This window comes from Bos mutus, chromosome 15 (genome assembly GCF_027580195.1).
Source record: "Bos mutus isolate GX-2022 chromosome 15, NWIPB_WYAK_1.1, whole genome shotgun sequence".
NCBI classification, from domain to species: domain Eukaryota; kingdom Metazoa; phylum Chordata; class Mammalia; order Artiodactyla; family Bovidae; genus Bos; species Bos mutus.
In genome coordinates this window covers 15,519,599-15,532,498 of record NC_091631.1, presented here as the reverse complement: position 1 = coordinate 15,532,498, position 12,900 = coordinate 15,519,599, and the positions used below count along the sequence as shown (strand labels likewise).

The window sequence follows — 12,900 nt, the reverse complement described above, 5'->3', positions numbered from 1 at the left end:
AAGCCACACACAACAGGCTACTTACCGAAGGATTCCCTTCCCTGACTTTCTGGAAATGATAAGTCTATTTGGACAGAAAACAGACCAAGGGCTTCCAGCGGCTGCTAACAAGGGGAGGGATGGAAAGGGTTGATACCTTGCTTGTGGTGATGTTTATGCAACTGTTGCATTTAGTTGCCTGTGTGTGCTAAGTCGCTTCAGTCGCATCCAACTCTTTGCAACCCTGTGGACAGTAGCCCCCCACACCCCTCTGTCATGGGATTCTCCAGGCAAGAATACTGGAGTGGGTTGCTGTGCCTCCTCCAGGGGATCTTCCTTACAGCTCATCTAATGGTACATTTTAAAAGGGCGAGTTTTATTGTGTGTCAGTTATCCTTCAATAAACTTGGCCTTTAAAAATACTTAATCTAGAGGAAAATTAACTTTAAAAATAATTTTTTTAAGAAGCAACGCAGTTTTCAGGATAATGGTGAGGCATCCATTTGAACAGGGCAGTGTCCCTTCTAGAACAGGAACTCTGGACTCAGGGATTTTGAGTGAGTGAGTGACAGTGAAACATGAACCCCAGGAGCCCTCACACGACAGGGAGAGAAGGAAGGAAAACCTCTACACGCCTCAGCCTAGGCAGAGCCAGAAGACGAGACAAGATGCTTATTTTTTGACTGGATAATACAGTATAAATAATAAAGAGTAGAAAAGAGTAAATAATGGAAAGTACTGGGAAAGTTCTTTCCCAGTTGTACTAGTTCTGTGTCCTTCTAGAAATATTCAAAACATTCTCTACTGGACTTCCCCCCCACCCCCTACAACTTAGCACGATATCTTTCAGACTATTTCACATCAGTTTATACTTAAATAGGTGTGATACTGTCTGGATGCACCATAATTTATTTAGCCAGTCCATAAATGATGGACATTTAGATCTTTTCTTGATATATCTTTCTAGATATATTTGCTATTGTGAACAATACTTCCATGTATACTTGTATTAAAGAGTTGTTTCTCATTTGCGTAAATATATCTGTTGTTAGATTCATAAGAGTGGAAAGGCTGGGTCAAATGATATGTACTTTCTCTGTTTAGGTATATATCGTTAATGTACATTTGTTATTTTGATCTATATTGTTAACCCCATCACTGCCCTAGTTGGTAACAATTTACCCTCCTACAAGTCAGGCATGAATAATTATATCTGTTTTCCTGGCAAGATGTGAACTCGTATTTCACCTTTGCCTAGTCTGAAAGTAGTGAAAGTGTTAGTCTCTTGGTCGTGCCCGACTCTTTGCAACCCCATGGATTGTAGCCCATGAAGCTCCTCTCTCCATGGAATTCACCAAGCAAGCATCTGGAGTGGGTAGCCACTCCCTTCTCCAGGGGATCTTCCCGACCCAGGGATCAAACCCAGGTCTCCCGCATTGCAGACAGATTCTTTACTGTCCGAGCTACTAGAGAAGCCCAGTCTGAGAGGTGAATAATTGTATGCTAAGACGAAATATAATTTGAATCTGGAGGAGGGAATGTTTTAGAAGCAAAGGAACTCCAAGTCGCAAGTGTCCACTGCTTTAGTCCCTCTGTCAGTGCGGACAGCGCCTCTGTATGAATTAGAAAAAGGCCCTCCTCCTCCCCAGGACATCTACCGTCTGCTGGAAAACTGTCACGGTAACTACACAAAGCTGTGACTGAGGTGATGAGAGACCTGGGGCACGGCCGTCTCCACCACGCGCAGCAGCCAGAGCCCCGGAAGCTTTGAGCACACAGTGGTCCCTGGTGGTAACCAGATTGCTTGGAATTAATGCAGCAGAAGCCACAGATGCAGGACAGGAGTTCAAGCTGTTTGACGGTGGAGTAGGAGGGCATGAGCTTGAGGGAAAGCCAGAACAAATGGAAACTTCATTATCCATGGATTATGCACTTGGAACTCAGGTCCCAGGCAACTCTGATATTAGTAATTTGGCTCGCGGGCTCATTAAGCTCTTAAGAAAAGTGAGTCTAGTTAATGAATTAATGCAAGATGACATTTTACATACAGAGCGGAAACCAGGCACCCCTGAGTTATGTAACATCATAATTTCTCGAGCAAATGTGGTCACCACTTCTCGCCAGCAAGCATTTTACACTCCATTCATTAAGAACTCCCTCCTGGATTCTTAAAACCTCAAGCGGTTACATGCAAGTCACTGTTTTAAGATCTCTGGAACCATTTGTTTTCTGTGTGAAAATCCATCAACTTTTAAGAAGTCCAGCTCAGGGACTTTGCTGATGGCCTAGTGATTAAGAGCCTACCTGCCAATGTAAGGGACATGAGTGGGATCCCTGGTCCAGGAGCTAGGACCCCACAAGCCTCAGGGCACCCAAGCCCATGTGCAGCAGCTACGGAGTCTGCACACCTAGAGCCCATGCTCTGCAACAAGAGAGGCTACCGCAGTGAGAAAACCACACACCACAGCCAGACAGTAGCTTCTGCTCCTCACAGAGAAAGCCCGTGCGCAGCAGCAAAGACCCAGTGTAATCAAAAATAAAGAAGGAGGTGCATCTTCCTGGAAGGGACTCAGCAGTTCTCTCCCCAACACCACCCCCCACCAAAAGGGGCTTTCCCAGCCATTCTCTCTGGTCTAGTGAAGCTGGTGAGGATAACAGAAAGCATGCAAACACTAAGAATTCACATCACTAGTTTGCGATGATGAAAAAGTCTCGAGATGGATCATGGTGGTGCTTGCACAACAGTGTGAATGTAACTTCACGTCGCCGAACTGCTCACCTGAAATTGGTTAAAATGGTAAATTTTATGTTACATGTATTTTTACGACAATAGAAAAGAGGAAAGGGACTCCTCATGCACTGTTGAAGGGAATGCAAATTGGTGCAGTCACTATGGAAAACGGTATACAGGTTCCTCAGAAATGTAAAAATTGGAATACTGGGTGATCCAGCAACTCCACTTCTGAGTATTTATTCAAGGAATATGAAAATACTCGTTTGAAAAGATATGTGCACCCCTGTGTTCATTGAAGCATTATTTACAGTAGTCGAGATATGGAAACAACCTGAGTGTCCATCGACAGAAGAATGAATGGACAGAAAAGATGTGGTCTGTGTGTGTATACACACAAACACGCACATATGCACACATGTGGATTACTACTCAGCCATAAAAAATGAAATCTTGCCGCGGTACCTGGAGAGTATGGTGCTAAGTGAGATGTCAGATGGAGAAAGACAAACACTGTGTGATTTCATACATATATGGAATATAAAATACAAACAAAATAAGGGAACAGACCAAATCAAACAAAATACGGAGGTGCGGGGAGGAGAGTGGTGGTTACCAGAGGGGCGGGGGTCGGGGGAGGATGAAATGGGTCAAGACGGCCAACTGTGTGGTGGTGATGAGCAGCAGTGGCTTAGTTGCTAAGTTGGGTATGATTCTTGCAACCCCGTGGACTGTAGCCCACCAGGCTCCTCTGTCCATGGGGTTCTCCAGGCAAGAATACTGGAGTGGGTTGCCATTCCCTTCTCCAGGGGATCTTCCCAACTCGGGGATTGAACTCACGTCCCCTGCATCGCAAGCAGATTCTTTACCACGGAGCCACCGGGGAAGTCCGTGGTGAGTGAGAACTGAGTTTTTGGTGGTGAGCACACTGTAGTATATACAGAAGGTGAAATACAACATTGTGCACATGGTGATCTAGTGACGAGGGTGTGGGAAAGCTCAGGCCGGGGCTGGAGCTGCCAGCACAGTGCTGCTTCCACTTCAGAGCTCACACTGGCCGCTGAGGACCCACTCCGACCTCGCGGCTGCAGAGGGTGACCGGGCACGGGGTGTGGTCTCAGACTTGCTCACTTAGGCTGCATCTAGATGATTCTTGCGGCTGGGCCACAGCTGGGGGGTAGTTGTGGATCTTCCAGCTTTCCACAAGGAAGGACCGCTCTGGTTTCCTGGGCCCGCCTGGACCTGGCCACCCTTGCCAGCTGTGTCCTGCTGGTGGGAAACCCTTCCCCTGTGCATGTGAAGTGCGGGCTGTTGCTCCAAGTGGAGAGGAGTGGACTGGCATCCTGCAGGGGGAGGGGGGCGGGTTTCAGGCTTTCATCCAAAAGCCCTGAGCAAATGCCTGCTGCTTGCCTAGTGGGCCTTGTTAGGGGGCTGCGGGCAAAGTGTTAGGGGCGAGGCTCTGAAGTCAGACCACTGGGGCTCAAATCAGGCACAGCCCGTCGCCTCCTGACCCTGTGACCCTGGTCAGGGGACCCAACCTCTCTAGTAAGAAGCAGTTACAACACCTACTTCCCGGAGTTGCTGTGAGTCCCATAGATATGATGAAGTACGTATATGTGTGCCTGGAACACCCACAGTGTGGCCGCTGTTTTTCTAAGTGTTTGATAATGAGTCACTCATTTCCCACTGGGAACAGCCCAGTGCGGTGGGGCCTAATACCATCCCCATTTCACAGATGAGCAAATTACAGCACAGAGAGGTTGGCCACTTTCCAAAGGGCACACAGCCAGTCAGTTGAATTGCTAGGGGTTGAATGGCTCCAGAGTCCATGATTTTAGCCTGTGCAATGCTGGCTTTTCATCTTGAAAGCTTGGCAAAGGGCCAGGCATGAAATAAGTACTTCACCAACATAAGGAACCCCCAGACATACTGGTGTGCCTCATACATATAAACTTCCAGAGAAAAACTGTTTTCTGTCATAGTAATTATCACTCCTGTTCCCTGGATATTATAGTCTCCTGGGCTGATTTTTTTTTAATGACTTTATTGAGGTATAATTTACATTCTATATGGCTTCCCAGGCGGCACTAGTGGTAAATAAAGAATCCACCTGCCTATGCAGGAGACATAAGAGATGCGGGTTCCATCCCTGGGTTGAGAAGATCCCCCTGGAGGAGGAAATGGCAACCCACTCCAGTATTTTGCTTGGGAAATCCCACGGACAGAGCCTGGCAGGCTACAGTCCATGGGGTCACAAAGAGTCGGACACGACTGAAACAACTTAGAATGTATTACATAATATAAAATTTGCCCATTTTAACTGTACAATTCAATGAGTTTTAGTAAATGTATCAATTAGTGCGGCCATCACCACATCCAGTTTTACAGCAGTCCCATCTCCCCAGCAAGATCCCCAATGCCCATCACCAGTGAGTCCCCATGCCCCAGGCAACCATTAATCAGCTTTTTGTCCCTATGAATTTGCTTTTCCTGAACATTTCATATAAATGGAATCATACGATATGTGGTCTCTTGTGTCTAGCTTATTTCGCTTAGCATAATGTTTTGAGGTCTCATCTGTATCATAGCATGCATCAGTAGTCTTTATGGCCTGATAATATTCCATGGTATGGACAGTCCACGTTTTGTTTATCTATCCACCAGTCGGTGGACACTGGGGTGGTTTCCACTTTTCGGCTACTGCAAATGGTGCTGCTGGAACATCGCACGCCCTTCCTGGGGCTGACTTCGAGGCACGTGAGTGAAGCAACCTGGTAACCTCTCTCCTTTTCTCTCCCCTCTGGGGTTTCCCAGAACCAGGCAGCGGGCAGGTGTTTGTGACCTCGGAGAACCAGCTCGTGTACTACCCCAGCATCACCTATGCCATCATCGGCAGCTCCGTCATCTTCGTGCTGGTGGTGGCCCTGCTGGCGCTGGTCCTGCACCACCAGCGGAAGCGCAACAACCTCATGACGCTGCCGGTGCACCGGCTGCAGCACCCCGTGCTGCTCTCCCGCCTGGTGGTCCTGGACCACCCCCACCGCTGCAACGTCACCTACAACGTCAACAACGGCATCCAGTACGTGGCCAGCCAGGCCGAGCAGAACGCGTCGGAAGTGGGCTCCCCGCCCTCCTACTCAGAGGCCCTGCTGGATCAAAGGTGTGTGCTGGATGGGAGACCCTGCGGCGGTCAGGGAGGGACGTCGTCCCACTTAGGGGCAGAGTCTGTGCACACGCCCGGGATCCTGGTCTTGCCAGGAGCCTGCATGCAGCTGCGAAGGCACCGCAGCGTCTGACTTGTACTGAGTCTTTGCAAAACAGTTCACAGGTATCATCTCACTTAATCCTCATAGCAACTCACCAAGCAAGGTTATATTTGCCTCAGTTTTGCAGGTGAGAAAACTGAGTTTTTCAGTTACTCATCTGAGGACAAACAGCTAGGATCCTAGCCAGTTCAGATCCCTCCTGCTCCCTGGTAATGCCACATGGACAGATGTGCCCAGCTCTGGGGACTCACCTGCTACCACAGAACAGTGCCCGTGTTGGAGGTTTGATTTCTAATTGAATGAATGAATGAATGAGTGGGTGAATAAATAAGTTCTTTAACATTGCATGGCATCATCTATAAGATAAAGGAGATGAACTAGAACATTCTCAAGCTTAGAACCCTCATTGCAGATGGAGCTGTACAAGAAACCCCAACACACAAAATCAAATGCAGAATTCTGTAGTTGGAGCAGGTAGTGGACCTCAGTCCTGCATACTCAGCCTTCTTCTGTCCTTTGGTGACCTCCAGCGTATCCCAGAGACCCCACCTTGAAGTCCCAAAACCAGAGCTACCTGAGCCCCCTGTTCTCAGCATCCCCTACCCTGCAGGATCCCTCTTCTATAAGCCTGGGACTCACTGGTGAGGCATTTTGCAGGCAGTGTTCCTGGACTACCTGGGCTCTTCCTTGAGTGACAGCTTCCTCTTCCTTCCAGTGACAGCTCTTGTATTAATCTTCATTTTTCCTCCTCATAAAAGATAAACAAAGCTCCAGGGCCTGGTGCTTAAGGACATCTTTGCAAATAAGCACTGAGAACACAGAACCTCACTCATTTGGACCATCAGATGTAGAGCAAGCTTAAAATTGCTGCATCTGGAAACAGAACTCCTGGGTTCAAATCCTAGCACTGCTGCTTACTAGCTCTTTGTGATCCCATGCAAGCTGTCTAATGCCCCTTTGCCTCAGTTTCCTCCCCAGTACAATGGGCATACAAGTAATGGCTCCCTCTAGCATTCTTCTGAATGCTAAATAAAATAAAATAAAGGATATAAGGTGGGTGGCACAATGCCTGACTCACAATAAGCCTTCTGTAAATGAGAGCTGGAAAATAAAATGCCTTTGAAGTTATCTCAATGCAAGTAAGGTATCATTATTATGCCCTTCTACAGATAGGGATGCTATCTGTAGAGGGTTTGAGAGGAGGTCCTCTCACTTACCCAAGTCCAGAAAACCAGGAAGAGTTGGCTTTCAGTAAGGACCCCCAATTCTGTGGATCGTTAAGGTCTCCATGAAAACCTCAGGCCAGCTGCATCCCTGCTGAAGCACCCAGGATGAGCTGGGGGCTTCTTAGAATTCCCCCTCCCAAAGGTTATGTCTTTGGCATTGTCCAGTTGGCACAAGCCAGCCAGAGCACACTGACCTTTGATCCCTTCCCTTCATCTTATTGCTCATCACTGGTTTGCCTAGTACTAGGATTGCCTTTCTCCTCAGAGGGAAAAGTCTTGATCCTGACATCATCATCCACTCAAAAACAGACAGAAGTCAGCATTGCCTGCCATGCCTGGGTTCCTAATGTGTTCTCTTCTCTCTCCCTTCCCCCCAACCCTGCTCCTCACCCGACCCTGCTCTCTTCATCACAGACCCGCCTGGTACGACCTTCCTCCACCACCCTACTCTTCAGACACTGAGTCTCTGAACCAAGCCGACCTGCCCCCTTACCGCTCCCGGTCGGGCAGTGCTGACAGCGCCAGCTCCCAGGCAGCCAGCAGCCTCCTGAGCGTGGACGACACCAGCCACAGCCCGGGGCAGCCTGGCCCGCAGGAGGGCACCGCTGAGCCCAGGGACTCCGCGCCCAGCCAGGGCACTGAAGACGTATAAACTCCGGCTCTTCCAAAGTCTCTATGGGTTCATCTGCTCTGACCTTGACTGTCCTAACAACTTGCGCTTACAGGAGGCTCCTCGGGGTCCCTCAAGGAGTGATTTGGAGTGTCAGCTGTCTCTCCAGTCACCTCCTTGCCCAGATTTCAGGAATGTTCTTTGGAGGGCGACCTGCCTTATTCTGCCTCTCAGTTTCCTGTTGTATGGTACATCTTTTCTGGGCACTTACTTACTCTTCCCTCGAGGCCGAGGATCACAGCCTCGCTCTCCACGTCATTCTTCTGTTACTGTTGGAATCTTGCTGAGGTGGTGGCGTAAGTTTGTAGGTGGCGGGCGAATGTGCTACTTAGGTACTGAGAAAGCAGTGTTTGTGTCATATGGGATGTTCAGAGGGGCAGAGGAGACTGGACCAAATTCTGTGTGGAATGTCACTTAGAGCTCCCTCTGGGGATTCGGGTTGGGTGATCCTCCCAGGAGGCCGTCACTGGAGGTTGCATTAGGCTGCACGTTGCTCTTGGGTCAGCAGAGGCTGGGGCCAAGAAAACTGCTGCTGTGAGTAGCGCCCTTCAGAAGTCAGCAGTGTCGTTTGGTTTTCTCAAGGACTCTGAAACCATCAATTCTGGAGAGATTCTGGATTTAACAATTTGCCCAAGAGTCCGCATTTTGAGAGCTTTTTCCAGCATCATATACCATCAGCCTCATCCCAGAATAAGCAGGGAGCCCCCACCACGAGTTTATCCAAGTTCTCAGCTCCTAAAATACAGGCTGCCAAGAACCCGGGTCTGCTTTGGTCCACAGTCCTTTCCCTGGTTTCTGATTGTCACCCTCCCAGCTGTGACTTGCCTTAGCCAAGGGATGAGGACTAAACCTGAGCTGGCCAGAAATCTGATCTGGTCCTTCTGTCCCCGTAAACCACGTCCAGCCTGCCTTGCCCATTCATGCAGCTTCAACCCTCATCTCCCAAGTGCCCCCAGACACTCAGAAGTCATTCTACCTGTGCAGTTGGGCTTGAGGACACTGTGGGTTTCTAACTCACATGAAAACCTAATTCAGTACCTGCCACAAGAGCTCCCCATTCCTGGGCTGCACTCACCCCCCACTTCCCGAGGCCTAGCCAGATACCAGCACCAAGATTTAGGATTAGGGTCAGAGCAAGAATCAGACCTCTCCAGACATCCCATAGTTTCTTCTCTGAGAGACGTGGATCACAGACAGTTTGGAGTCAAGATTTGCCATTCGGACTTTTTGTTTTTATAATCTCTTAGAAATGCATTTGAAACAGTGTGTTTGTTTTTTCCCTTCTAGTTAAGGGACTATTTATATGTGTATAGGAGAGCTGTCTTTTGTTTTTCCATTTCGCGTGGTCCAAGCAAAGATGCAAAAGATCGCGCCTTTGTCCCGCTGAGCTCTAATTACCAGTCCCCCCGCCCCCAGACTGCCCTGTGTGCCAGGCGTCTGTGCGTTGTTGCACTTTGAGTTTTTATTTATCGAGTTCGTGAAGGATACAGAAAGACCAATGCCTTTCTCCCTCAGTTCATGGTCTCTGTGTTCAGGCTCACTGTCCTCTTTCTCCGTGCCCAGCCAGCCACAGCGCCCACCCCCTCAGGAAGTCATGGGTGGAAATGTAGATGTTATTTGTCAAGAAACCACACTGATGAATGGGGGGAACAAAACTGGAACCAGGCAGAGCCACTCGGGGCAGCTGTCATGCAGACCAGCTTCCCACATGCTCAGTAACTTCTTTGATGCTAATTCAAACAGAGCCTGCAGGAGGGGGGATGAAGTGGCATTCAGTGATCCTGTTCTGTAGACGATTTTTTTTTTAACCAAATTGAAAGTGTGCTACAGGAAAGCTAGCCACTTGGTGATTTTCAAGTTAAGAAAAGAAACCTAGTTGCTTACGTCTTTTCGTTTTTAAAATAACACGCGTTATTTTCTGAGTAGTCCAGTGAAGAGAGAACTTTAGGTGGCAGCCAGAGAGTGTGAGGAACTCTGGCCTAATATTTCCTATCATATGAGTCAGAGTGGCTTCGTTTCTCCCCTTGGTGGGCCCCTGCTTCTTTCTGGTGCCCTGGAAATTGTTTAGAGGAAAGGATTCTAATTTTAATTAATTGTGCAGTGAATTAATTTCACGCACTTTTCAGCTTCCAGGCATCTTAGGAAAGACAAATGGTCTTAGTCGATAAGGAGAGCCTATTAATGTTGTTTTTTAAAATAAACACAGGGACATTTTTATTATAGATTTGATGTTTTTAAATGGTGGGTTTTTTAAAAAGATATAAATAGGACACCAAAGCAGCAGAGTTTTGTTTTTTCCCCTACTTAAGATAGCAAATAAGTGGCCAGCATTATTTCTTTAACTCATTCCAACCAGGATATTTTTTAAATACATGGCATAAATCTGTGCCAACCAGAAAATCATCTCTGCTCCCTTTTCTCAAATAAGATCAGCATTTATTTTAGCATTGAAATCGTTCCACTGTGATCAGTCACTTATCACCTGCCCTCAATCCCTTTACTTTGAAATTGACATTTTTTAAAAACACAAGGAAGTGGTTAATAAATAGCATGTGATGTTCAAAGTTGATGTAAACTGGAAAGGTTATGTGTGGTTGCTTTTTTGATTAGGTTTTTTTTTTAATTTTTATACTTTCAAATAAATTTGCAGTTTCATTCTTTCTGTTGGTGTAAATGATTCTTAACCCCCTTTATTGCTCAGTGGACAGCTGCTTCTGTCGTGCCTTCTGCAATGAGTGTATACCCTAATAAAATGAGAAGAGAAGAGAATATTGATGGGCCCTCAAAATATGATGGGTGTGTAAGGATTCCACAACTGGCATGCCTGGAATTCAGAGCTAAAGGCATGGACACCAGTCCATTATGGAGGGACCTGGGATGTCAGTTCAGAAGATGGACGTTAACTGTGCCCAGAGTGACTTCAGTGTCTGAGGGAAAGGGGCACGTGGCTGTGATAGTGAACAGGTTCTGACCACATACTCAGGACATGTGCTGACTCTGGCACAGGTGTGCTGGTGAACAGCTTGGAACCACAGATGGCTCTGAAGGTTCACCAGTGATGGGAGCATCTTTGCGCTCTTATAAGTCTCGTTTTATGCTACAGGGACAGTTGCACAGGAAGTCAGGACACCCATGAGGTCACCCCCACCCCCACCACCACTCATGAACAATAGTAAACTTGGTCTTGACCAAAATCAAAATCTGTGGGAGTCGAAACACAGGACCTACAAAATTAAGGTGTAGATCATGTGTCGGTACCCAGAGGTGTTGGCAAGAAGACTAGTAGTATCCCAAGCATATTCCAGGTCATGTCCTGCCCCAAGTGGTCTAGGGAGACCTTCCAGAACCATGTGCCCCCAAAAGCTTATCAAGATGTGAGCTCCTTCATCTCTTACAGTATCATTTTTATGGGTACTAAGTTGAGAAAACAGTTGAGAAACACTAATCTAGAGCAGAGATCAGTAAACTTTTTGTGTAAAGAGTCAGATAATACAATACTGGCTTTGCAGCCATAGGGTTTCTGTAGCAACTACAAAAACAGCCATAGACAATACATAAATTCGTAGATGTGCCTGTGTTCCAGTAACTACCAAAATGGGCTGGATCTGGCCTTGTCATTTGCCCACCCCTAACTTAATGGCTCATTCCTACATCGTGTTCATGGATCTGAAGCCCATGAAAAGAAAAGAAACAGCACAGTAATGGTTGGCCTCGGATACTGGAACCCTCAAAATGGCACCAACCTCCAAAAAATTAGAAATGGAAGAGCATAGGAAGAAGGCAGTTCAAGGACCTGTGAAATTCATTTTAATTGACCCTCTTAGCCCTTTTCCAATGAATAAAGAAATACAGGTTTATGATGAGTAGAGACTTTCCCAGCGAGGCCCTAAAACAGTGAGTTGAATGCCAAGGTCTTGGTTGAAAATCTACTCTCGGTAAGGATTCTCTAAGATAAAGTATCACAACAGTCTGTCTCGTAGAGAAAAGTTCATGGGGATAAATGAGCTGGGAGGTAGTGTTCATCTTCTCAATTTAACTTGCTACCCTCAAGCAAGGCAGTAGATTCAAAGAATGAACAGTACAAGGAAGAAGGAGCTTCAGACGGCTGCAGTGGAGGTGTGGTACATGTTCACAGGAGAAGAAATGCATCCAGTGAGAAAATGCCCAGACTCTCTTGACATCCTGTAGTTATAACTAGTGAATGGGAATGTTAATAGAATCCCCGGTTGTAAGTGATAGTTGTAAGTAATCCCACTCACACAAGCTGAATTGTGTTAAATTTTAGAAGATGTATTGGCTAAATGCAATCATATTCAAATGTATGGAAATCGGTTTGGGGCAGGGCTGAATTCTTTTGTTCAACAGCTGTCATTAGGGATCTGTTTTGCCCTCTCTGACTTCTGCTTCCTGCTTTATCCATGTCAAGCCATGACTTCTTGGCTTTATAAAATGTGGTGGAAAATAGGGTCCCAGAATATCCAGGTTCATGATCTAAGAAAAAGAGATTCTCCCTGAGCTGAGTCCCTTCACTGTTCACCTGAAATGATCACAGTTAACTATTGTTGATAAGCTATACCCCAATACAAAATAAAAAGTTCTAAAGAAAAACAAAAGATACTCTCTCTCTGAGAACTAAAGGAAACTGCCTTCAGTGAACTTCCTAGCACCACAGATCCTGTCTGGAGAGGATGATATCCCCAGTTCAGAGATGAGGAACTGACACCGCGTTCAAGCAGGAAACAAGTTTTCGGGGTATTATAGAACGAGAAGAAGGGGTTAGTTTCCTTGTAAGTGACAAACTATTTAAATAACTCATCTCTCTAGTTGGAATCAGTTGCCAGAAAGTGATGGAATGTGAGTATCTTGACCTAGTTGCTATCTTGACTTAGATCTAATAAGTGCCTCTTCGTGAAAATGATGTTTATCTTTTCCCGGTGTTTCAGCTGGGATCAGTCAGAGCCACTACAAGTGTTGCAGGAATAAGGAATTGAAGATGGAGATAAGGAATTATACTGACCCTGAAAGAGC

The 12,900-nt window shown here is 46.8% G+C and overlaps 1 protein-coding gene across 1 annotated transcript in view; it reads left to right on the top strand.

Moving 5' to 3' along the window:
- LDLRAD3 (low density lipoprotein receptor class A domain containing 3) overlaps window positions 1-10,534 on the top strand; it is a 276,165-nt gene extending 265,631 nt beyond the window's left edge. Inside the window, exons 5-6 of the mRNA XM_070383545.1 lie at window positions 5,525-5,870; window positions 7,617-10,534. Coding sequence (XP_070239646.1) covers window positions 5,525-5,870; window positions 7,617-7,854 — 584 coding nt within the window. The 3' untranslated portion in view covers window positions 7,855-10,534. The remainder of the gene's footprint in view (window positions 1-5,524; window positions 5,871-7,616) is intronic.
- Window positions 10,535-12,900: the final 2,366 nt, after the last annotated feature.